General features: G+C 46.5%; 1 protein-coding gene across 5 annotated transcripts in view; it reads right to left on the minus strand.

Annotated features, from left to right (window-relative positions):
* The window catches only part of PKD2L1 (polycystin 2 like 1, transient receptor potential cation channel), a 124,618-nt gene that overhangs the window by 58,352 nt on the left and 39,298 nt on the right, over positions 1-26,968 (minus strand). For all 5 annotated transcript variants that reach the window (XM_084845144.1, XM_084845143.1, XM_084845140.1 and 2 more), the window contains 2 exons: positions 11,583-11,710; positions 10,762-11,015 (listed from right to left, as the gene is read on the minus strand). In XM_084845144.1, the coding sequence (XP_084701270.1) occupies positions 10,762-11,015; positions 11,583-11,699 (371 nt within the window). In that variant the 5' untranslated portion in view covers positions 11,700-11,710. The remainder of the gene's footprint in view (positions 1-10,761; positions 11,016-11,582; positions 11,711-26,968) is intronic.

Raw genomic sequence — 26,968 nt, forward strand, 5'->3', positions numbered from 1 at the left:
TGACAAAGATTATGAGGAAATAAAACAGCTTTATTTTACAATAAACATCTACAGAAAGAAGGTTAGATTAGTAAACCAACTCCCCTAACACTAGAACAGCAGACTATTTCTACTAGCAATAATAAAGACAGAGGAAGATGGAGGTGAGAAATGACAGTTTGCCAAATAAGGAGGACACTAGGACAATGGTTAGGCAGGGCTTCGGAGGATATACGTGGCAGGGGGTTCTTTGAGTTTTGATGGCACAGGTTGGGCCACGTGAGGGGCGGAATGGGTGGATTTAGAGTGATTTTAGGAGAAAAAGGAAGAAATAGAGTCAACGTGGCCATATTTACTTTGTTTCAGAATGAGGGGAACCCAAAGAGCCCCACTTCCTGGTTGGTCACAGGTACTTGTGTAGCCCACATGTGTATATTTCTTTAAGAATTATGGATATATCAAAGTGTGGGGCACCCACCACTATGGGCAGGGAGTAAGGAGTAAAAAGGAGATTCTACCTTCTGGGTATTAAGGAGTTGGTGGATAAAGGGAAAGGTGGGCCTAGCTAATTCCTTTCTGTAAGGAAATTCCTTTCCTGACCCCTAGGATCAGGTTGGTAATTAGACCTTTCTCAACTTTAAAAGTCAATTTGTTGAAGATTTAGGGCTTCTTCACACCAGGCTTTTATCCTGTGATTGAGATTGCTTCTTCACGGAAGTTTGCGGGCTCTTTACACAACGCCATGAACCTCCAAGGCGTCTCCTGCACTAAATGCCCCTTGTTCCATTTTTAAATAGATCGCAGATAATGAGCTATCAAATTACCCCGCTGTGTTCTGCTTGAGTTCCCTCCGTGAAAAGAGGAAAAGTGGCAAGAAGAGGAGTGAGATCAATGAAAGAGAATGGAAGACTCAGATATGGGGAGAAGGAGGGGGGAAAGGAAGCACATGAAAAAGGGAGTCGTTGTGATCCTGAATTTCAAATGGAAGCAGAAAGCCCCGCTTTAAATGCAGGATTTTAGGCTGGTGTAGAGATGCCCTTAACATATTATAAGAGTTTGTTCTGGCTATGTTGTTTTTGTGTTATAAAGGACTTGAAACTCCTTTATATGTGAAAATGACTGGCAGCCATTTTCTCAAGAAGACTGCTCTGGAAAGGCAATGAGTTCAGCAAAGATCCAACCTATCTTCATAAAGCAACCAGATAAAGCAGCAGAGAAAGTTGCAAGAGAAAGAGAGAGCTGCAAAGGAAAGACTGGCAAGTGGAAATTTAGTTTTGGACTTATTTGGACTTATTTTTACTGATCAAGTACTATGTGCAATGGTACTTAAATGTGAAGCAATATAAATTTTAATGTGTGATTTAAAGAATTATTATGTAAGAGATGTAGAAGTTATTTGCCTTTGGATAGATACCTTTGCTGTGAGTCCCTCTAGAAACCTTGCATTATAATCCTTGGTTCAAAGTATGTAGACTGGGAAGAGATGATAGTGGTTATACTTGGGAGCTCACAACAGGCACAGGCTGCCCTTGCTGCTGCAGCCTTTTAGCCAAAAATTATGGGCTTTGGTTTGGTCACCCAGCCAGATTAGGCCTATGCAAAGATGATTCTGAGTAGAAGATGGTGAGGAGACTAAATGGTTGGCTATGTTGTTATTAGGGGTCCATGTCAGCTGTTAGGTTGAGGCTCAGCGATTCATAAACAGTGACGTAATCCACTGCAAGGCATGGCTTCTGCAGGATTCTAAGAGGCCTGCAAAAGATCAGTGGCCCACAAACAAAAAGCAAACTAGCATTGGGTGTCCCAGCTCAATGGAAATTAGAGACTCCAAACAAAGGGGCAATGATTTGGGGCAGACTCAGGATGGGGTAGAACAACTGGGTCAATAGCTTAACTCTGGGGAATGAAAGGGGAGCTCAGAGACATTCCTTGCTACTTGATTGAACTGATGCTGGTTGATTAAGCATTACAAAAGGCATGCTTCTGAGAGACAGTTAGGTGGAGGTATACAGAACAAAGAGTACCACAACTGAGGCCCACATGGTTCCTTAACCTCCTGATCTATCTTGTGGTGAGGATGCTTCAGGATGTTTCCAGCCAAGACTCTAGATTGGCCAGTTTAAAGGTACTCTTGTGGGTGGTGACTTGGTAGTCAGGAAGGCATTTGCATGTATCTAGAGTTCCCAAGCCATGCATTCTGCAGCAGGGCAACTCCTTTGACTAAATTAAAGTAGAGGACACAGAGGTCAATGGGCTTCAATTACAATAAAGGCATGTAGCCCAATTTACTTATGTCAGAATCCTCTTACTACTAGCTGTCATGTGCCATGAGCTTCCTGCCCATGCAGCCTTTCCCAGAATAAAATAAATATTAGCCAAGGCACTATAGTAATGCCAACAATTTACAAAACACCAACCACACACATACAAAAAATCATCACGTTGCTGCATTATTTCTTGATCCAAAATATGATTTCAGATCATATTCTCTATGTGTCTGAGGACTTTGAAGCACAATTTCTTGCCAGTTTAATTGGGTTTTTTTAGTCAATTTGACATGCTATTTTTAATAAGATGTCTGTGTCATGGTTGGGAGCTCTGAGCTAGCCCACCGTTCTTTGACTGTGACGTGACCCCCCCACCCGACCCCCAGGAAAAGAATACTGACAACCAACGTATCTTTGTTTTCATCTTCTGGGTTCAGGCTAGGTTTCTTCAGGAGTGGCCTAATCACTCCCTCTTTTAAAGAACCTGGTAAAGAACCCCCTTGTTCACAGAGGACTTTACAACATCCTGGAACCAACCAGATATCCCCTCCAATTAGATATAATGACCCAAGACGGGCAAGGTTCAAGCATATCACATCCTCAGGCCTCAACAACTGAATTTCATCCCATATAACTGGATCGGACAGTGTCCTGGACACCTCCGCTACTGGAATTGCATGAACTGTGGAATCTAAGTTGTGGCAGATCTTCAAAGTGTCTCACAAACCTGTCACAAGTGCCACTGAGGGTACAAACAACTATCTCTCTGGGCCAGATTGTAAGAGGCCCCTCATCACCCAGAAAAGCTCAGATGGATGGCATGGTGAAGATGCAGCAGTGGTGGACACAAATCTGTCTTTGCCACCCTCACTAGCAAAGAGGCTCAATAATGGGCATTAAGCTATTCAATCAGATTCAGGAGTTCATCACATGGAGCTTTTATCCTGCTATGGAGATGGCTCTCTCGGCAGTTTGCGGGCTCTTTAGATAATGCTGTTATCCTCCAGGATGTCTCCTGCCATTTCCTCCAGCCTATCCTGGGTTTTCCCCGAACACAAAAAATGTGGTATTTTTTCCAGCCCATGGAACGGGAGCGCCATGACCTCAGTGCGAAATTCTCCGATAGCAGAAGAAACTGCTGTGTCTGCCTGCTGTGGGTGTTTGTTTCCAGTTGTTGGGGGCTGGGTCAGGATGCGATTTGACAGCAGCGAGGTCAAGAATCACCTGCCAATTGCGTTTCCTGCCTCTGCATTTCTCAGTTGGAGGGAGAAGAGGGTAAAATGCCTCCCTGCACATCTGATCCCCCAACCCACCAAACTCAGAAGCCATGTCCTCTGTTGTTTCAGAGCACCCCATTAAGTTCAATGGGGCTTACTCCCAAGTAAGTGTGCTGGGGGTTGCAGACTTACAGGGTGATCTTACGTCTGCTCAGGAGTAAGTCCCATTGAGTTCAATGCAGCTTATGCCTACATAAGTGTGCCAAGGGTTGCAGACTTACAGCACAATCTTACATTTTATGTCTACTCAGAAGTAAGTCAGAGGTTTCCTGGGGGCTGCGAGAAAACAGTACAGCTGAAGTTAAGCTACAAAAACAAGACTCCCTCCCCTTTGCACACATGCTGAGGAGGGAGGGAGGCACTCCCTTAGTTCAAACCAGGTGTCTGCCATGTAAAGGAGGCCTTCCTAATCCTGCAAAGAAACTGAAAGAAGGAAGCGTTGGAAAGGATGTGGGGTTTTGCAGGTTTTTGGCTTAATGTAGAGATGTTCTCAGCATGAGTTCTTCTCCACTTCTGTTCTAGCTGTCATCCCACTTGCTTTATTGCCCTCAGCTCAGATGTATACCAAGTAGGTGCATGGGTTCTGCAAAAAGAGAGAGGGCACTTAGGTGCAATCAATTTCAACAAGAAAAAAAGGTGGAAGACAACAAAAGAAGCAACTGTGGCTTCACAAAAAGCTTAGAGATGACCTGAAAACAAAAAAGGACACATATAGAAAGTGGAAGGAAGGCCAAGTAACAAAGGAAGAGTACAGGCAGGTAGCACAGAGTTGCAGGGATGGCGGCAGGAAGGCTAAAGCTGAGAACGAGCTGAGGTTAGCGAGGGATGCTAAAAGCAACAAAAAGGCTTTCTTCAGCTACGTGCACAGTAAAAGACAGAGGAAAGAAATGGTGGTTCAGCTATTCAATAAGGATGGCAAAATGATAATGGATGACAAAAAAAAGGCAGAAGTGCTCAATTCCTACTTTGGCTCAGTCTTTTCCCCAAAGAGGGTCTATGACCCCCCTGGCAAAGGCGAAGTGCAGGCTGAAGGGGCAGGATTGCAGCTTGAGATCGATAGGCATATGGTCAAGGAACACCTAATTACTTTGAATGAGTTCAAATCTCCAGGGCCAGATGAAATGCACCCTAGAGTAATAAAGGAACTGGCACAAGAACTCTCAGAACCACTGTCTATTCTCTTTGAGAAATCATGGAGGACGGGGGAAGTGCCAGATGACGGGAGGAGGGCTAAGGCTGTCCCTACCTTCCAAAAGGGTAAAAAGGAGGAACCTGGGAACTACAGACCAGTCAGTCTGACATCAATCCCAGGGAAAATTCTGGAGCAGATGATAAAGCAATCAGTCTGTAAGCACCTGGAAAACAATGCAGTGATTACTCGAGCCAACATGGATTTGTCAAGAACAAATCCTGCCAGATGAATCTGATCTCTTTTTTTGATCAAGTCACCTCCCTTGTGGACTGTGGGAATGCTGTGGACATAATATACCTTGACTTCAGCAAAGCTTTTGACAAAGTGCCCCATGATATCCTGATGAGCAAACTAGCTCCAAGTGGGCTAGATAAAACAACAGTCAGGTGGATCCACAGTTGGCTACAGAATCGGACTCAAAGAGTGCTTATCAATGGGATCTTCTCAAACTGGGGAGAGGTAACGAGCGGGGTACCACAGGGCTCAGTCCTGGGCCCAGTGCTGTTCAGCATTTTGATTAATGACTTGGAGGAGGAGGTGCAGGGAATGCTGATCATATTCATGGATGACACAAAATTGGGCGGGATAGCTAATACTTTGGAAGACAGAAACAAAATTCAAAGTGATCTGGATAGACTGGAGTGCTGGGCAGAAAATAACAGAATGAAATTTAATAGGGATAAATGCCAAGTTCTGCACCTAGGAAAAAGAAACCAAATGCACAGTTACAAGATGGGGGATACGTGGCTCAACAACATGACAAGCGAGAAGGATCTTGAAATTGTTGTAGATCACAGTGTGATGTGGCTGCAAAAAAGGGAAATGCTATTTTGGGCTGCATTAATAGAAGCATAGCTTCCAAATCCCGGGAAGTACTAGTTTCCCTCTACTCAGCACTGGTTTGGCCTCATCTGGAGTTCTGTGTCCAGTTCTGGGCACCACACTTTAAGAAGAATGCAGACAAACTGGAAAGGGTTCAGAGGAGGGCAACGAGGATGATCAGGGGACTGGAAACAAAGCCCTATGAAGAGAGACTGAAAGAACTGGGCATGTTTAGCCTTGAAAAGAGAAGACTGAGGGGAGATATGATAGCACTCTTCAAGTACTTGAAAGGTTGTCACAGAGAGTAAGGCCAGGATCACTTCTTGTTCATCCCAGAGGGCAGGACTCAGAAGAATGGGCTCAAGTTACAGGAAGCCAGATTCCGGCTGAACATCAGGAAAAACTTCCTGACTGTTAGAGCAATATGACAATGGAATCAATTACCTAGGGAGGTGATGGGCTCTGCCACACTGGAGGCATTCAAGATGAGGCTGGACAGCCATCTATCTGGGATGCTCTGACTTGGATTGTTGCATTGAGCAGGGGGTTGGACTCGATGGTCTTGTTGGCCCCTTCCAACCCTACTATCCTATGATCATGTCAGCTGCTCAAGATATCTCCGTATTCCACAGAGTAATCAGGTCACCAGCCATACCAGCTGGAAAATCCTCCAGAATCTATCAGGATTCATTAGCTTCTGGGGACAGACTAGAATCATAGAATAGCAAGGTTGGAAGGGGCCTATAAGACCATTGAGTCCAACCCCCTGCTCACTGCAGGAATCTAAGTCAAAGAATCCTATTGTAATAGTTCCTTTTGTACTGTAATTGTTCCTATTGTATTGTAGACTATTGTAATAGTTCCTCCACCAGTGGAGAGTGGGAAAGCCTCTGAAAGACTAAAACTCAACAGGAAATGATCTAACCATGACATGTTAAATCTCCCACCTTCAGATTACCATCCTCCTGACCACATCCAGAGTGCGTCCAGCCACATGAATTGGGCTAGTGACATGTTGGGGCAGCCCCATTGTTTTCATGGTTGCCCTGAAGTCCGGCCCACCTTGGATCCAATGACTTCAGCATGTATGCTGAGGTCTCCCAAAACAATCATCCTGAGACCATCTCTGTCAGTTCAGCCAGGAAGCAGCTGATGAGCAGCAGGATGGACAGTATACAAGCAGAATCCCTGATCTGCCCCAAGTGCCCATCACAAGAAAGAAACACTGAAGAAATGGACAGGAAATCTGGAGAGGGAATCAAGATAGACTTCAGCACCCCTTATCCCTTCCACAGCCCTCTATATTAATGTTGCACTGAGTTCCTGGGAAGACACAGCTGGGAGAGACTAATCCTCCCTGTTCTTTTACCCAGGTTTCAGTTATGCATGCCAGGCTGGCTCCCTCATCCACAATTAAATCGTAGATGAGAGAGATTGTATTTTGGACTAACCATGGCTTGCAGTAGGGGTTGTAGGGTGGGTGAAAAGTCACAATGGCCATGCTGAGCACCAGGGTCAGACAACATGGCAACTCGCGACATGGAGTGGGTAATTAGGGTAATCCTGGTCGTGTGACCAGAATGGATGGGGGAAAACAGCCACGCTGCATTGCTTAGAATCACAGAATAGTAGGGTTGGAAGGGGCCTATAAGACCATGGAGTCCAACCCCCTGCTCAATGCAGCAATCCAAGTCAGAGCATCCCTGACAGGTGGCTGTCCAGCCTCATCTTGAATGCCTCCAGGGTGGGAGAGGCATTCCCCCATTGATCATCTGAATACTCCCCTTTGACTCCTCTGTTGTGGAATTTCCTCCATCTGATCACTGGCTTATATTCTTCAATATTGTACACAGGCAATCCTGTACACATTCTGTGTCCTGTTTTTCTGTGACATGTATTCTACAGCTCATTTCCCCAAACACTCTTCTCTCATTCATCACTTTTGACTGTTACTTAGACTCAGTGGTTTCCTCCTTCAGTTCATCCCTGTCCACCCACAGAACCACAATCTGGGGAGTGTCTCCATGAGCAATTTACTCTGAGCTAGCTGTATTTGGACGTTGTTAGGGATACATGACGTCGTGCCCACCCAGCAGCCACCCTGGAGCTTATCACGGAAAAAACAGATTTCCGGAGACTGCTTAAAGTCCGATTCTTTTCCTTAAGTTGGGTTCTCCCCAGTATAGTTATTGTGTGCCCCAGCCCCTGCATTTAGCTCTGGTAGCCCAGGGCTGTGCCTTTCACCGTGACCTTGGTCAAGGGGTGTTTCCTATTTCTGTGTTTCCTGTCCCTGTGTTTCCCAGCACAAACCAATTAGTGTCTGTCTACTCAGAAGTAACTCCCATCGTGCTCAATGAGGCTTGTTCATGAAATGCAGGTGTATCTGGAGCTTCAGGGAAAAGGAGAGAGGCAACACTGTGTTCCTTTAATGATTGTCACTGTAAGGAATTAATTAATGAAGGTAGGCAGGGGGAGAGAGAGAGAGAAAGAGAGTGATTTCTGTTGAGACAGGGGAGGACACCTCCCAGGATTTTCTCAAAGGAGAAAGGGGGGGGGCTCTCTTATTGGTTTAGCAGCCCCTGCCAGTTAGATGATGTTCACTCCAAACCCCGCCCCCAATCCAGAAGTATGTTCTGTGAAGCAACTTTTACTGGTGTGATACACTCACTCATGGAGCCCTGCGTGGACCAAAGCCAGCTCCTTGAAAAATCTGGGTAAGCCACCATTAGTTTCTCCTTCCATCTCCTTCCATTGTCATTGGAGAACCCCCCCCCAGCTTCTGCTATCTGCACTCCAACTGCCCTTCACCAAAATCTCTGATGATCTCCTGTCAAATCCAAAGGTCCTCATCCTCCTTGACCTTGACTCTATCCTCATCCTTCTTGACTTCTCTGTCATCATCAGTACACTTGATCACTCTCTGTCTTGCTTGGCTTCCATTATGCCCTAGGCCCCCATGACCCTGACCACAGTTCCTACTGCGGACAGTTCTCTCACTGTTTCCATAGGGGGAAAGCCCTTCCTCTGCTTTCCCTCTCTCCATTAGCATCCCTTGCAGACATATTCTTGGCCCCGTGTTATCCTCTCTCTGTACACAATTCTTGGGTGCACAATGAACTCATTGGCCAGTGCCCTTCTCCACCACCTCCATCAGGAGTGAGCTTTGGGTTGTGGTAGCGGAAACTCCAACTGTGGAATCCCCTCCCCGCCCGATGTATGCCTGACATCAATTTTGCTGTCTTCTAGGTGCCAAGTAAAAAAAGAAAAGAAATTGCCCAGGCACTTTAAAACATTATGAATATATTAATTACTTCAAGCTCTGACTTTTAATGTGCCTTTATCTGCTGGTTGCTTTTGCTGTTTTATCTGTTTCAGTTCATGTAAGCCACCTTGAAATCATTGATAAAAGGCAGGATATACATGTTTTAAATACAGTAAATATATTTGGCCTGTTAAGCAATAATGAAGACTATTTCTGAGCATGTGCAAAGTGAATTTCTCTCATGATTGGGGGAAATTGCAGAGGGTGTAGCTTTATTAGTGCTTGAGCCTCCCCTACCTCCCACAAACTTCTTTTTCTATGCATTAAGTAGAAGGGCTCATGATCTTCTATAATCATTTGGAAACCAGTTTTTCTATCAAGGACCCATATTTATGGCTAGGGCTGTGTAATTTTCACTTTGGAAATAAAAACAAACTCCTGATATAACTCAACAGTGCCCCCTAGAGCATCTGGTGATTTACCACCCTGCCTTGAATAGGCTTATCTCACCTTTTTGTCCTCCAAAATGTGAGCAAAACCTTAAATTCATTTTTTGAATAGGCTAACTGATTCAAACTGATTGGGCAGTGTTGAGATGTAAGTTAGAGTCATTAGGAAGCTGGGCCCAGCTACTACGTACTTTTCATTTTTCTGGCTAGGCCACTGGCATCAGAAATGGAGGCTATTGCATTATTGGACAAAACAACAATTGTTCCTAACTAAGGAGCTGGCTTTTACTGAACTCAGATTCCTATAAAAGTAAGAGTTCACTCACTCTTTCTGGAGCCTTCCATGTTCCTTCTAGCAGGAGGCCAAGATGCTCTCTCTCAGACCGTTCTCTCTGCAGTGAACTTTGCATATGCTCCAGAACCTAAGACTCCACTCCAGCGGGCAACATGTAACTAGATCAGTTAGATTATTTTATTTGCAATTCTCTCTTTGTGTGTTTGTTGCCTTCCCATGTGTTTTTTCCCATTTGTTCCCCCCCTCAAATATAGTCCTTTTTAATATTTCAGCGTTTGGCTGCATTGTTTTAAAAGGAAATTCTCACTAAACTCTTCCCCATGCAAAGTACTGCATGGTTACAAAACTACTGCTTGTGTTCTCAGGATTTTTATAAGGTGTTGTTAAGTCCTGTGCTTCTGGGCTTTTGAGAAGAAAATCTAAAGCACTTTTCTTTTTATTTTTTTCCCTAGGGCTGGGCTAGGAACTCCCAAACAGTTATGTCAGGAACTCCCAAACAGCTGGACAGATTAGGATGTGTCAAGAGGTTCATCCTGCCTGGTGGCAGTGTATCAGTAATTATTTTTCTGGGGAAATCTTGTAAAGAAGGGGGAGAAGTAAAAGTTATATCCCTGCCCTGTCTCATAGCAGTTACATTCCTGCTTCTTATCTTGTATTGTCACTGAGGGGCTTTGGACCTGGGTACTTTAAGGATCGCTCTCTTCCATATATTCCTCCCTGCATACTCTGCTCATTTCCTGACAGCTTGCTCCATATTTCTTGGTCATTTGAGGGACAACGGCCAACTATTTGGAGTAGGGCCTTCTCTGGGGTGGAAGCCACCTTGGGAATGCTCTTCCGGGTGAGATCTGTAAGGCCCTGACACTAGGCTCTTTTAAGCATTTAGTTAAAAGATGGCTGTTCAAGAAGGCATTTGGCTGCATGTTCTTCTGGCTTGGTATTTTAATACTGCTCTGTTTATGGTTACGTTTTATGATATGTTTGTAGTTTGACGGTTTTTATGTTATTATGAGATTGTATTTTGTATGCCACCTTGAGCATACGGTGAAGAAAGGCATGGTATAAGCATTTAAAATAAATAAAATAACAAGACAAAGTTATCTTATGCCAGTGTATCTATAAAAGGAGTAGACTGTAATTTTGCATTCCTAAAGTGGAGAGAATCTTTAGACCTGGAGCTTGTGAAACTCAAAGAGGCAGAGGTTATTGTCCACTTACGCTGTTCCATTGAAGAGTCCAAAGGGGAATCTGTTCTCTTTGTCCTCACTGTATACATCATAGCAGCCAGAGATGTCTTCCTTGAAGTCATCGTGCACCACACATGAGTTGTTCTGGACCTTCAATTGGCGCAGTCGTGGGACACCAAGCAGCAAGTTCTCATAATAGATATATGACTGAGTGCTGTGGCCTAGAGATTTATTGTTGTACCATTTGGTCCAGTACAAACTGTCCAGTAAAGGGCCTTGTGTATACTGTGGAAATAGGCAGAAAAGGAGAAGAAATGCATGTGATTTAAGACAGCCATGTTTAACTCATATGGCCAAATGGGCAGGGCTGTATTATTGGATTCTAACTGCAAAAGAAGAGAGTCTCCATTTGTAAAAAGGAAGTGCTCTCCTTGCGGGGAGAGGGGAAAAGATCAGAGCTCTGGGTACCAGAGAGAGGGGCCCTCCTGCGTGTGTTGGGGAAAGGGGATGAACTGGTTATTTACTGGCAGGTGTACTAGTCATTGAAGGTTGATTGCACGAGCTGTATAAATTTTCCCACATATTTTCTTGTGCATCAGCTTGTGCTGATTCACACAACTGAATACCCACATGTACATTCAACCCCGGCAGGCAGACTAAAATCTGCAGAAACTAAAAAAGAACAAATCAGCTTTCAGTTGTTGGCCTTGGGTAGGGTTGCTACATGGCCAGAGTTAAAGTGGCTTATCAGGGTTGCTTGTTTGTTTTATGCCAGTCAGTGCAACCATTTTTAAATTGCTTACAGAACCTGACACAGGAAACACAGTACATCCAAAGCTTGTAGGTACTCACTTCCCAAAAATCGGTCATGCTTCCAATAGTCTGGAAGGAGACACCGCTGTCAGAAGAGGTTTGCAAGAAAAGTTCAGACATCACTTTGGTGTAGTAATAGGCATTTGTACTGGTCATCCCATAGGTCACTAGAGAAAACAACAACATGCAAATTCTCAATAAGATTTAGTGAAACTGACTGGCTTGAAATATACAATACTGGTTTAAGAAGGTCATGTCTTTTACTGGAGCAAATTCTATTCATATAGGAATATGCAAGGGTTTGAATTACAGGAAAATCTTTATTAGGTAAGATTTATCTGTTTCCAAGAGATGTAGAACTTTAAAGTTTACAACAATGGCAAAATCGTGTTTACACATACAGCAATGGGAATACAAAGTTAACACCTTGCCTGTTTTGTATCTTGTATTCTTTGAAACCAACCAACAGCTTTCTATGCTGAGTAGTTTTGGAACAAGTGAAGAGAGAATGGAAGAACTTCAGCTACTGGGCAGCACAGAAATGTAATACAAACAAACAGACAAGAGAAAGAAAGTAGCATCTGGAAGTTCTGTGACTCAACAAGGTCTCAAAATAGAAGTATCTCTGAGGGCAGAGGCATGGGTTGCCATCCTTCTTTTGTCACACTAGGAATTTATGCTTAATAGAGTTTCTAATATATAAGAAACCCTAAAGGGCAATTATGCATTAAGGATATATCCTTTGGCATATCAGCATTTGCAGTGATTACATAGAATCATAGGGTTGGATGGGGCCTACAAGACCATCGAGTCCAACCCCCTGCTCAATGCAGGAATCCAAGTCAGAGCATCACTGACAGATGGCCATCCAGCCTCACCTTGAAAGCCTCCAGTGTGGGAGAGCCCACTACTTCCCTAGGGAATTGGGTCCATTGTCGTATTGCTCTAACAGTCAGGACGTTTTTCCTGATGTTCAACCAGAATCTGGCTTCCTGTCACTTAAGCCCATTATTCCGTGTCCTGCACTCCAGGATGATCGAGAAGAGATCCTGGCCTTCTTCTCTGTGACAACCTTTCAAGTACTTGAAGAGCACTATCATATCTCCCCTCAGTCTTCTCTTTTCACGGCTAAACATGCCCAGTTCTTTCAGTCTCTCTTCATAGGGCTTTGTTTCCAGTCCCCTGATCATCTTTGTTGCCCTCCTCTGAACCCTCTCCAGTTTGTCTGCATCCATCTTAAAGTGTGGTGCCCAGAACTGGACACAGTACTCCAGATGAGGCCAAACCAGTGCTGAGAAGAGGGGAACTAGCACTTCCCAGGATTTGGAAGCTATGCTTCTATTAATGCAGCCCAAAATAGCATTTCCCTTTTTTGCAGCAGCATCACATTGTTGGCTCATATTCAGCTTGTGTTCTACAACAATTTCAAAATCCTTCTCACTCGTAGTGTTGTTGAGCCATGTATCTCTCAAGTTTGTTGCTTTTAGCATCCCTTGCTAACCTCAGCTCGTTCTCAGCTTTAGCCTTCCTGACACCATCCCTACAACTCTGTGCTACCTGCTTGTACTCTTCCTTTGTAGCTTGGCCTTCCTTCCACTTCCTATATGTGTCCTTTTTTGTTTTCAGGTCAGCTCTAAGCTTTTTGTGAAGCCACATTGGCTTCTTCTGTTGTCTTCCACCTTTTTTTCTTGTTGGAATTGTTTGTAATTGTGCCTTGAGAATTTCCTTTTTTAATAACTCCACATCCCAACTCTAGATGCAGGGGGCTGGTTATAGTCATACATGTACACACTCAGTACATGCTCTGAAACATGTGCTGAGAGAGATAGTCCTAGATAATGAAATATATGAGAGGTTGGAGTTCTGTTCCTGGAGATCAGCACCTGGAAGATCCCTTCACTGTTGGTCCCCAACTCAAATCAAGCCCTGAAATGCTTCCATTATTCTACATTATAATTGTGACCTGGCTTGTAAATGCAAATGGAGAATATTTCTATTTACTTGGGTGGAGACGAACCTGTATTATTAGTAGATTCTATTCTAGTTCCAAGGCTGAATTAATGGCTGGTGTTGGAGGTCGGCGACATCTGGCATTTCCCATTGCCCAGACCCATTAAGAGAACCATCAAGTGTGGCTCATTACTGTCACTCTTTGTTGGTACTAGGGATGGCACGGGACTCCCCCCCGGCCTCCTGAACCCGACTCGCTGAGCTGTGGGGTACTGATGGACCTGGCCGCCAAGTACCCCAGAGCTCAGTGAGCGGCTGGGAGTGCCGCTGAGGACTTGTTCTGCCTCCACTGGCTGTCCAGGAAGCCCTTGACTACCAGCACAGGCAGGACAGGCCTCAGCGGCGCCCCAGCGCTCCTCCTTGGGAGGAGGCCAGGGCTAGAGTGCTGGGGGGTGGCCGTACCAGGACCTGTCCTGTCTCTCCTGGCTGTCAAGGGCTTCTTTGACAGGGGTAGAGCACTTGGAGGGTGCACTGTGCCAAGGACTCTGGCAGTCAAGCCCTTGTGCATATAAAGCGCAAGGACTTGACTGTCAGAGTCCTTGGCGCAGAGAGGAGGGGCAGGGCGGCAAGCAAGGAGAGGAGGGGCGGTTCGCCGAGTGGGTCCAGGCTGCACGAGCAGGGGCAGGGGAGCTTGTTGCGCTCCCCCATGCCCTGGATGGAGATGGATCCATTCATCCCTAGTTGGTACAGAGCCCCATCAGGTTAGAGGCAGTACAAATTGCTAAGCCCTACACAGAATGAAAACATCCCAAAATCCCTTGCACAAGCATGTTCTGTCTCTGACCTTGCCAAGCTTTGTGCAAAGTGGGAGGACTCTCTAGAGTCTCTTCTCATGACACTCCCTGGCACTGCTTCCAGGGCCAGTTCTACACAGGGGCTTTTATACCAGTTCTACTGCACCCCAGTTGATAGTGTCAGATGACGCATGCCCTTTTCTGCAGCCAGCACGCTGTTTCTAGTTCTAAAATCCAGTGTTTCTCAAACTGCTTTTCTGACGGATTATCCCGTCATGGCTCTTTCAGAGTGCTTTCAGGATCTGTGTGAGCTGAACTGCCCTCGCTGTGGGCTGCTGGAGCAGTGCTGATTGGCAGAACGGAAAGTGGCAGGGGTGGGTGCCAGGAGAGCTGAGTCATGTCTACCCAGAAGTAACTTCAGATCACACTTTGCCAAGTACAGGAGCAGAGGGGTTGGGAGAATTCCCCTGCCTGTTGTTATAGTATTCATTGGGCGTGGGAGTGGGGAGGGGGAATAGTGGAGAGCAAGCCTCAAGCCTGCCCTTTTAAAACTAAGCATCCATACTTGGAAGTAACTCGTCCTCTTTTGCAGTTCACCACCTGCAGGGGTGAGGGGGTGGGGGAGAGAGTGGCAGAGAGCAAGCCTCAAACAGCCGGAGAGGGAAGGAATGGAAGGACTTAACCTTCCGCTTGTCCCTACTGGGGGTGGTGGAGGAAATATAAATGGGTCCAGTTCTCTCTTTTCTCCCTTTTAATTTATTTGCCTCAAGGAACAACGAACTGGCATGGATAACCATGTCTACTCAGAACTGAATCACTTTTTTTTTAAATGAGGCTTACTCCTGAGAAAGTCAGGTTGCTTTGGGGTTCCCTTTGTAAAAAATAAATAAATCTCCATGCAGCATCATAATTATACACTCATTCCTACAATGCCCTTCCCCTCCCGCTTTTCCGAATTCTCAAGTATGCAGAGCTTTATTGGTTTTAAGAGCTGATGGCCCCCAAATGACCCCTAATCCTGTCAGGACCGTTGTTGTTGTTGTTGTTGTTGTTATTATAGCTGCTGCTGCTCAGTCATTCACAATAGCACTTTTCTGGAGGAGCGTTGTTGCGCAGCTATGCATTACTTCACCTGGGCTTAGGGGCGCTGCCGCCACCGGAGGGAGCGGGCGGAGAAGGAAGGAGGATGTTTGCATGTCTACTTGGAAGTAACTCCTCCACTGAAAGCAAGCGAGGGGGGAAAGCCTGTTGATTCAAAGCTGCATGGGGGTGGGTGGGGGGGAACAGCGGGCCAAAAAGTGGAGATGCACAGGTATGCAGAGCTTTATTCATTTTAACAGCTGATGCTTTGAACGTGCGCATATACAAGCTCAAAAAGCAATGCTTCTCATTCTGTTTCCATGTAGACTGGGCCCAGGTCCATCTTGGGACAGATTGCCTGGGGCTCCCAAATGCTGGAGTGTTGCAGGTATCTTTTAGTAACTGGATCGAGGCAACATTCTTGTCAGGTAGAACTGGCAGGTAATGAAACCACAAGTACAGCACGGCAAGATAGGGAGTGTCAGCTCAGATGTGTGCTGTGATGGCATCATGTTCACTACATGATCCCTGAGTGGGTGAAGAAGCCTTTTCAAGTTTTAAAAAAAATTGGTGACCAAGCAGCAGTAGCTGGGGAATAAGGGCTGTGAACGGGCACAAAAAATGCATGGAAGAGTGGAAGGAAAGGCTTTTTGGTGGATGCATTTTCCTTCTGAAGGAGAATGGAAATACATGAAACTTTATATACAAGCATACATTGCTTAGTAAGCACATATTAATCAGCCTATTAATCATATTGCTGGTGTATAACCACAGTACATGTCAGAAGGTATATCATAAAGGCCCACAGCACAGCTATAGCGTATGTTTGGCCAAAAAGCCAAAGAAGGATAAAGTGGCAAACCCAAAGAAGGCCACAAACAGAGGAACCAACGAAGGTACAAGAACTAGACATTTGCTGACTCTGTAGTTAGAAAATAGTTACAAAGAGGACAAACAGGTGGTGTTGTGGCCTAAAAGTCTAAAGGGCATCCTAAGTACAGAAGCCAATGATATTTCGGAACACATATTACCAAGTTTGATGCACTGAATGGGGTATTAAGAGAATGCAAGATACTAAGGGGTGTGGTTCCCGTCAGGGGGTTCCCTCTGCTAACAGACAGGTTTAATGGCTAATGTATGTCTTGTTTCTTCCTCCTGTTATAAACTTTGTCACAAAGTATCATGGTAGCTGTTCTTTACTTTTGTCTTAATGTCTTTTAAATAAACTTTGTGTGGTTTTACTTACAAAGCGACTGTGCTATTCCATTTAAGAAGGTGGGCAGAAAACCAAGAACCATGGGGTGAGGTTTGTAGGGACTCGTCTAAAGCAGGGCCTGGGTAAAGTGTCCTTGGCTGAGAAATAAAACCATAGCCAAAAATAAACTCCTACATTTCCCTCAAAGCAACAAGTTTTGCAACAAAAATTGAATACCATGAAATCAGTAGAGTGCTAATTTTGTTATTCTGGACAATAGCTGAAGTGTCTACTGCTCTCTTCCATCCACCCCCACCCCATTTCCAATCATGGGTCTGCAGATTTCCCCAACCCAGCCTTACTGCATCTTTTGCCACCAGAAGTGGCCCAGACCCTGCTTTTGCTGGGCAATGTGCTTGACCTTTCCTTCCCCAGACTGAAAACCCCCAGGAGTTTGGGGGAAGAAAGCAGAACTGAAGAGTAGCTGCCCCCCGAAGAGCAGTATAACAAGCAGGGGTGGCAGCAGCCCTTCCAGCCCATCCGTGGCCCATGCAGACCTGGCTCCCAGGACAAATGTCTCATCCCTCCAGTGGATGGGCCACCCTGTGCTACTCCACAAAGGGCGGGATCTGTTGTAAGCGGTATAGGACTTATCGCATCCTTGCATGCATGCAGGCAGAGCACTTGCTAAGTTGAAACACCAATAGCTGACTTCTAAGAAAAAACTGATAGGCATCCTCCTACACAAACAAATGTTCAAAGCTTCTGTTTCGCATAGGACAAAACGTCATTACTGTATGAGAAGAGTGATTTGAGCTTCGTGCCCCTGTTTGTAAGCGATAACTATTACTGCTCCATTGCAGAGTGCATGAAATATAATCTGTTGCCCTATGAGACATCACAGGTGCTCCTTTGAGATAATAATGAATCTTCCTAAAACAAACAGCCATTGTTGTGCCCACACAAAATGCTTTCGTATTTGGCACAGAGCTGTATTAAATCTATCCAGAGAGTACAATAGGAACCACCATCTATGTTATCATCCTGGCCACTCTTTCTGGATAGTCCTCTGGGATTTAAAGGGGAAACATCAGCATTTTATGGGCATTTTAACCACACATCTCAAACTTCAGGACACTGCAGGAAAATGTTGATATTCCTAAGAAATGGGAACAGCCCCCTCTTTCCATTACTCAGTAATGATCACTAGAACCAACTGCCGTGTGAGCAGGAGAGGAGGAGGAAGCAGTTGGTGAGGAAAACACAGATGTTTTGCGCTTGCTGCTACTGCACTGCTGAGGACCAGGCCTCTCCTCCCCTTCCAGAGGCCACTAGAACCAGGCCCAGCACACTCGGGCATACTGCCACCGCCACCACATTGGGTACTGATATCCACCAGCACAACTGGAGCTGCTACTGGAGCTGCAGCTGCCTAGCTGCCAGCCCGCCCACCCACCCCTCTATGAGATGCCCTAGTATTGCGATTGCCCCAATGCTTTGTTTTGGCACATCTTGAATTTCTGATACGCTACTTCTCCAATTTCATTAACTGTGAGAGGATCCAGGCCACATCAGGGCCAAGTGGATGAGCTAGCTAAATCTGCCTGATCACGGTTCAGTGGAGTCGGCTAGCCAATTGTGCATCGTCAGGTCAACCAAACCAAGGATATCTGTCTCATCTTTTTTTGTCTTGGGTGGGGCTGGTTGTCCTATATATCTGAAGTGTAAGAGGTCTGATCTGTGGGAGGGGGAATAGAATGCTTGAACATTTCATGCCAGTAGGATATAAAATACAGCATTCCAAGCAGGAGCAGAGGAGATTCATGGAGGATAAGTTAACCACCAAAAGCCAGTATTAAAAATAAATCTGACTACTTCCAGGAATGCCTCAGAATTAGGCTTTAGTGAACCTTCATGGAAAGGACAGCCAGCAAGGATACCCACCTACCCCATTCACATGTGGTAAACAGGCGATTTTTAAAAATTAGATAGGACATTAATGACTGAAACTCTGTTTTGCAAGTGAATATATTTTATTATTTATTTAAATGTATAGCCTGCATTTATACCCCATGGGGAGTAGGCATCAGCAGAGGTATATAGAACCATGACTGTCTAAAGGAGCAGGTAAGAATGACCTGTTTGGAAGAGAAACTTAAAAGTGTGTAGGCTGAGAGGTTATACAGGAATCAATGTCCCAACTATAAGTAAAAAGTGGACAAATCAAAGCTTATGAGTTATCACCAACTTGAGCTCTGGAAATCAAGGGCCAATCTACACAGCCAATTTAATGTGGTGGTAGAGCGCATTGGGGTCATTTGTGGCAGATGACACTGTTGCCAATCTGCCACCATCCACAGCATCCATTCCCAAAATGCACATTTTTGGAAAGTCCTTTTACTCCATTGTATTTCTTAAATACGGCTCTGGAGCAGTTCCACAGCAGCATGCTCTGTCCCCCAGGCATTACATCCTGGGCATGCCTCTGTGACCTGCAAGTGATGTGGTCAAGGAGTGGGGCTGCCCCCCCGCAATTCCCGCTTTCCCCCCATTGGCAGGAGGGCTGCTTTCACAATAGGTAGCCTCCTTTTCCCATTCATAATATCAGTAGCGTTGTTTCATTCATAATAGTGGAGAAGCCCATTTATATGTAGTGCACAATAAAGGATACACACAACTGAAAGAGAAAGGGCAGCCAGTAGCAGGAGCCTGCAGCCACGGTATTTCGCGGTTGCACGATACACCTACAACTAAGGAATACTGAGAAGGGAAGGGAAGGAAAGAGGGAAGCCAGTACAGTAAGGGAGCATAGACAGGGCTGGGAACAAACCTCCCCAATCATGCAATTGCACTGGGCCACCCCTTCAGAGTAACACAGCAGTTTGCTTTTTCCATTCACAGATAACAGTTCCTGATTCATTCGCACACATAGGGGACTTCAGAATAGTCCCCTATGTCTAGGATTTTCCTGTGTGTTTGTGGGGAGGAGGTAGGGATGGCGGAGAATTTCTCCACGAATCTCCGGGAGGCCGAATGCCAACGCATTCGGCCCCCCGAAACTGGTGGTGAAATTCTCCACCGGCCCCCCGCCCCCCCCCCCCCCGGGATGGGACTTACCTCGTGCGAATGTCCCTCTCGGCGGTGGGTCCCAGCGGCGTTTTGGCGGGGGCGGCGGCCGGTCTTCTGACCGGCCGCCGCCGCCGCCATTGCAAAATAAAAAAAGAAAGTAAAAAAAAAAACACCACACACCCGTGATAGGCTACGTAACGATTTACGTAGCCTATCACGGCTATATTTCCAAAGTCAGCCGTGATAGGCTACGTAAATCGTCATGTAGCCTATCACGGGTGACTTTGGGGGGGGGGAAGCGCGTACACAAATGGCGGCGCCCATGGGGCGCCGCCATTTGTGTTCCTTGGTTTGGCATGTCTAGTATACGTAAAGATTTACGTAGACTACGGCGAAATAAGGGCAACGGAAATAGCGTTCCCTTATTTTTGCCATAGTCTACGTAAATCTTTATGTAGACTAGACGTGCCAAACTAAGGAACGCAAATGGTGGCACCCCATGGGCGCCGCTATTTGCATACGCGCTTCCCCCCCCCAAAGTCTCCCGTGATAGGCTACGTGACGATTTACGTAGCCTATCACGGCTGACTTTGGAAATCTAGCTGTGATAGGCTACGTAAATCGTTACGTAGCCTATCACGGGTGTGGTTTTGTTTTTTTTTACTTTACTTTTTTTTTCGCGGCTGGGTAGACAGGGCGCTCTCCCCAGCCTGAATTTCGGCAGCAAGGGATGGGGCACCTCCCCTCCGGCCTGAATTTCGGCCGGGCGAGGCGGGGCGCCTCCCCCCCCTCGCCTGAACTTCGGGGGGAGAACCGAAGCGCCTCCCCCCCACCGCGAAGCAAGCTGCGGGACCAGTTAAGTCCCTTTCGTCCATCCCTAGGAGGAGGCGGCTTAGTTCGGGTGGGGGAAACGGAGGCAGCAGCAGCAGCTGCTACTGACTCAACAGTGCTAGCAGAGGGAGGCAATTCGAGCCCTTTCCCTCCATGCAGGACCCAGGCGCCTCCCGTCTGCCCACCTGTTGGTCTGTCCCTGGGCTTCAATATTGCTGGTTCACAATCGGTGGATGTGAGGGTAGGGTAAACTATCTGACATTACTGATCTCTTCCATTAAACTTCCCTGAGCAGTGGAGCATGGAGAGGGGCAGGGGTTGGGCTCTGCCTGGTGGCAACCAGAGCTTCCTAATAGTTATGTCTTTCCTCTCAGGTGAAAGAACAGGAAACAGAGAGTACGAATAAATGGGCAGTTATCGCAATGGAGGGATAGAAGATGTGGGTCCCCCCCAAGGATCTGTATTGGGACTGGTGTTTTTTGTTTAATTACCTGGGTGAGCAGTGAAGGGGTCAGATTTGCTGATGACACCAAATGATTCAGGGTAGTAAAAACAAAAAGGGAATGCTAAAAAAGTCCAAAAGGATATCTTCAAACTGGTTGAATAGGCATCAAAATGGAAAAATGGCAGTTCAGTGTAAGTAAATGAGACTAACCAGGAAAGGGATCTTGGGTCTATCGTGAATAGTTCAATGAAAAAGTTGACCCAATGGGTTGCAGCAATGACAAAGTTGAATTCCATGTTAGGGACTGTTAGGAAAGGGATTAACAATAAAACTGCCAATACTGTAGTGTCTGTATACAAATCTAAAGTGTGACCACACTTGGAATACTATGTAAAGTCCTGATTATTGTACCTCAAAAAGGATACTGTAGAACTGGAAAAGGTGCAGAAAAATATCAGGAGGCTGGAGCAATTCCCCTATGTGAAAAAAATACAACTTTTTAGTTTAGAAAAAATATGAGTAAGTGGAGGGGATATGATAGAGGTGCATAAAATTATTCATGATGTGGAGAAAGTGGATAGAGATAAGTTTTCTTCCTCTCTCATAATACTAAAACTCAGGGTCATCCCATGAAGCTGAATGGTGGAAGATTCAAGACAGACCAAAGGAACCCATTCCTTACACAGTGCATAATTAAATTATGGAATTTGCTACCAGAAGATGTGGTAACGGTGACAAACATGGATGGCTTTAGTAGGGGATTAAACAAATTCATGGTAGATAATGCTAACAATAGCTACTAGTAGTGGTTGCTATATATTACCTTCAGAATCAGAGACAGGATGCTCCTGTATACCAATTACTAGGGGACAACAGCCAAACAGGACTATTGCTCAGCTTGTGGGTTTCCCTTTGACATCTGGTTGACCACTGTGGGAAACAGGATGCTGGACCATACAGGCCTTTGGTCTGACTCAGCAGTGATCTTCTTATAGAACCATTGACACTGGGCCACTAAATCACACTTGAGCACCTTGCCCATGAATGGAATATTTGAGAACTGCTATGCCAGCAATTATCCAGAGCTGTTGGGTCAGCAAAAGGTTTAAAAAACAAAACAAAAACAGTGCTTCTTCTGCAGCCATCTTAAGACTGGATGGCACAATGTCTTCCCCTAAGGAGGCATCAACAACTCTTACAACCCACTCAGCAAGGCCTGCTCTAGCTGCTTTTATAAGCTGGATGGGCAAGCGTCGAGGGCATAAGTAGCTAGCCTCACACTTCCCAAGATCTTGTCCACATCCTCAGCTTGCAAAATCTAAAAAGGATCCATCTTAGCAGGACACACAGCTGCCGAGGTTACACCTCTTGTAGCAGGTGCAAGCAATTTTATCCACAAAGTGTCTAGCAAAAGAGTCACAGAGGACACTGAGTATTCCACCCCTATCACAGGGGCCCTGATGCAATAGGCTCCTAAGTACTTCAACAAAACAGGGGCTGGATCTACACTTACCGCCTTTTTTCGCTTCCAATGTGGTTTCACCGCCCGCCTTTCACACTATGCAATACCCGCCTCGAAATGGAACCAGAATTTCCCACTTCCATGCTCCTGCTTTCAATACCCTAATATCCCAGTATTTCCCCTTAAAGTGCTCTGATTTTCCGCCTTCGCTACCGTATCCAGTCGTAGTCCCCTCCCCCGCCTGTCCATATACGGCGGTGTTTGTATTTCCCTCCTGTCCAATCACAGCTCTCGATGGCCCCATGTCTTCTTCCGGCTACTGATCGCATAGCTTCCTCAGCAGCCCCCATTTTCTCAGCAACAAGCAAAGGGCTGGATGTGCGCACGCTTGTCTGATCTCGGAAGTGAAGCGGGGTCGGCCCTGGTCAGTAGCTGGATTGGTGACCGCCTGGGAATCAGGCTTCCTGCACTGAGCAGGGGGTTATTCTATCCCTTCAAATGAGATTAAGTTTTACCCCCTCCTATCCCCCGCTCAGGAATTTTTTTTTTTTTAATTAAGGCGTTATCCTCGCAGAATCAGGGCTTCTCCGCGATGTTTTTTTTTTTCTAATTCAGGCATGATCTTCAAAGATTCAAAGTTGTGAAGCTGTTTTCCTGAAGCTGTTCAGGAAAACAGCAGGAAAACAGCACAGTGCTTGAGTGTGAAATGAACTCACGCATTCAATGAAACACTGCAACGGGGAAAATGGGTGAGTGTGAATAATCACGTTTTAATGCGAGAGCGTTTTAACCCGACGGGACACCGAATTCATTGCGATGGCGGGCGCAATGTAGATCGGCCCAGGAAGAAAAGGATGTCTCCAGTGCTGGATAATGGCAGAAGCTTTTATTGTATGCCCCACTGGATGATTCTTTGTAGTTGTAATGATTGAGAAAAGACGGATTTCTTTGCCAGCATCACTGCCACAGTATAGGCCCTAACATGGGCTCTAGTCTGTGTTTGGCTGTATTCATCCTGACTCATTGCCTCTGTGTGCCTATGGCCAAGTATACTCAAAGGGAGTGAGAGCGGCAAGGAAAATGTTTTTCACTGCCTCTATTCAGTCTTCCATATGCTGCCCAGCTGAGCTTTTTAGGGTTGTCTGGGGCCTATTACATTCTGGCCCTAAGGACACTACGGCACCATCTGAGGCCCTCTGCAATGCACTGGCTAGGAACTTCCAAGATAAAATCTCTTGCATCCGCTGGGACTTAGACTCCAGCTTTACTGCTGGTGAATCAGGTGAGGTGTCCAGAGCACAGCCTGGTCTGGTTTTCTTGGATGAGTTTCAGCTGGTACAGCTCGAGGACGTGGGAAAAAATGCTTGGACAGGTTCGTATAACCACTTCTGCTGTATATTGGATCCTTGCCCCTCTTGGCTTATAAAAACCAGCAGGGAGGGAACAACTGGCTGGGCTAAGGAGGTGATTAATGCCTCCTTGCGAGAGGGAGTGGTCCTGGGCCGCCTGAAAGAGGCGGTGGCGAGACCACTCCTGAAGAAATCCTCCCTAGTCCCAGAAAACCTTAATAATTATAGGCTGGTTGCAAACGTTCCATTCCTGGGCAAGGTCCTTGAGCGGGTGGCTGCCAACCAGTTCCAGGCACTCTTGGATGAAACCAATTATCCGGATCCATTTCAGTCAGGGTTCAGGCCTGGTTTTGGCACAGAAATATCCTTGGTTGCCCTGTATGTAAGGATGGGCGGATTCCCTACCTGCTGGTCCGTGGTGAATCCGCCCACGGGGGGGGGGGGGAGGCGATCCGTTCCTTCCCCCAGAATCCTCTTCGGCTGTCTCTGCTCCACGGCAATTCCGTAGAGCCACCGGCTGTATCGCTGGCTGAAGGGGACTGACTGTGGATGCAAATGGCGTCCAGGACACCATTTGCTGCCGTAAAGGTCTTAGTTTAAGCGAAATGCAGCAATTTACGACTGCATTTAGCTTAAACTAAGACCTTTACAGCCGCAAATGGCGTCCCAGACGCCATTTGCGTCTGCAGTCAGTCCCCTTCAGCCAGCGATACGGCATGGTGGCCGTATCGCTGGCAATCCGGAGCCAGAGGATCCGGCTGAAGAGGATTCCGCGGGGAGGCAGAGGTAAGTGTTCTGTTCCGCCACGGAGTCTGTGGTGGAATTCTCCACCATCCCTACCTGTATGACTACCTATGTCAGGAATTCTATTGCCCTCTAGTGCAATAGAATCCCAGAGTGCACGACACGGAATAATGGGCTCAAGTTACAGGAAGCCAAATTCCGGCTGAACATCAGGAAAAACTTCCTGACTGAAAGAGCAATATGACAATGGAACCAATTACCTGGGGAGGTGGTGGGCTCTCCCACAGTGGGAGGTCTTGAACGCCTCCCACTGGAGGCATTCAAGACAAGGCTGGACAGCCATCTGTCAGGGATACTCTGACTTGGATTCCTGCATTGAGCAGGGGGGTGGACTTGATGGCCTTGTAGGCCCCTTCCAACCCTACCATTCTATGATTCTAGTGTCTGGAAGCATGAGGAGTTGTTCCTATTATTCAAGATTGCCCTTCTCAATTCTACCTGTTCCAGAGTCTACAAGACTAAGGCTGTCTACAAACCAGTCCTTTTGATTCTGGATCCTTTCCGGGATTTAGACTGGCCCTTTATACAGGCATCTCTCATAACGCTTCCCTCCGCTCTATACCTTTTTGTGGCTGCATAGAAAAATCAGGACAGAAGGCTGATCACTGGTTCCTGTAACATGGCTGATGGCTCCGCCCATCCCTCCACTCCTCCGAGCGGGAGGGAAGTCGGAAGCCCTTCTGGTGACTTTAAAGGTGGAGGGAACCCTCCTTCCAGACACGTTTGCTTGGGTCCTCATGGTGCTTCCACAGGACGCTTCCCATCTGCTGGCTTTCTCCCCCCGCCCCCCCCACGCCGTTGCTGCTCTTCCCCCATATTCTGGCTTCCCAACGACCCTGTAAGGTGGGCTAGGAGAAGAGATAGTGGCTGGCTGGCTTCCTAATCATATGGATGTTTTCACAGGCATGAGTGCAAGTCCATTCAATGGCTGTATGCACATACATGCCAACCCTGTGCAGATGTCTGCCCCACCTTCTTCCATGCTGTCCTAGATGGTTGCCACTCAGAGTCAGAAGACATAGTTTGAATCAAAGGAGTGCCTCCCTCCCTCCCTCCCTCCTTGGCATATGTGCAAAGGAGTGGGTGGGGGGTAGCCTTGTTTTCATCTCTTAACTTGTGCTGTACTGTTTCCTTGCAGCCCCCAGGAAAGCTATGATTTACTTCTGAGTAGACATGAGTTCATGCTGTAGGTCTGCAACCCTCGGCACACTTACTTGGAAGTAAGCCCCATTGAACTTAATGGGGTGCTCTGAATCAACAAAGGACGTTGATTCTGGGCTTGGTGGGGTGGGGGGATTAGATCTGTCTCCCTTCCTTGCAGGGAGGCATTTTACCCTCTTCTCCCTCCAACTGAGAAATGTGGTCAAGCATTTACATAGCAGACATGTGGTTTGAATTGAGGAAAGTCCTTCCTCAGCAGGACTTGAGCGGAGGTAGGAGTTGCCCTCCAACTGTGCACCTTCCCCTTCTTGCAAGGAAGGGAGAGAGCACAGTTGGCGGGCGATTCCTGCCCTCATGGCTGTCAAATCTGTTCAGTCTCCTTCTGTTCAAGGAACCCTCCCACCTGTTTTTCCCTCCTTGCCAAGAGGATCCCCGCTCAGGATCTCCTGGGTGCAACATGCCTCGCAGCCCATCCTCAATGCCCTCGTCATCCTGACCGCACCCCCAGCAACTGAAAACAAACGCCCACAGCTGCCCAGACACAGCGGTTTCTTCTGCTATTGGAGAATTTCACGGGGAGGTCATGGTGCTCCTATTCCATGGGCTGGAAAAAATACCACATTTGTTGCATTTGGGGAAAACATGGGATAGGCTGGGGGAAATGGCAGGAGACGCCCTGGAGGTTCATGACGTCGTCTAAAGAGCCCACAAACTTCTGTGACAGAGCCATCTCAAGAGCACGACAAAAGCTCTGTGTGGAGAAGCCACTAGCTTCTCTCACAGACCCTGTTGACTAACTTTGGTTAATGGCTTGGCGAGTATATCTGCAGTCATGTTTCCTGTGGGACAACCGTGTAACTCAACAAGCCCCTGTTGCTGTAGATCCCTTGTTATATGATGCTTGGTGCGTGCACTCCTTTTTCTGATAGACTCTTATACAACTTTGATTATCCTCTGTATAGGTATGGGCCCATTAACTCCCAAGACCCCAAGTAGCAGCTTAAGCCATAAGGCCTCTGCACGCTCTGCAGCTGATACATATTCAGCTTTAGTAGATGAGTGGGTGACTGTGGCCTCTTCATGGGTTGCCCAACACACAGCTCCACCCCCATAAGGAAATATATGTCCATTAATGCATTTGCGTTCTGAAATATCCTCATCTGTGTATCTGCATCCGTGTATCCCACTAGTTTAGGGCTATTGGTGGCTGGCAGTCTTAGTTTTAAGTGTGCAGCCCTCTTCAGATATCTTGCTACCCTTTTGACCACAGTCCAATCTCTTGGGC

Source organism: Heloderma suspectum, chromosome 3 (genome assembly GCF_057233095.1).
Source record: "Heloderma suspectum isolate Gila_16-S chromosome 3, 16-S_ref, whole genome shotgun sequence".
Classification (NCBI taxonomy): domain Eukaryota; kingdom Metazoa; phylum Chordata; class Lepidosauria; order Squamata; family Helodermatidae; genus Heloderma; species Heloderma suspectum.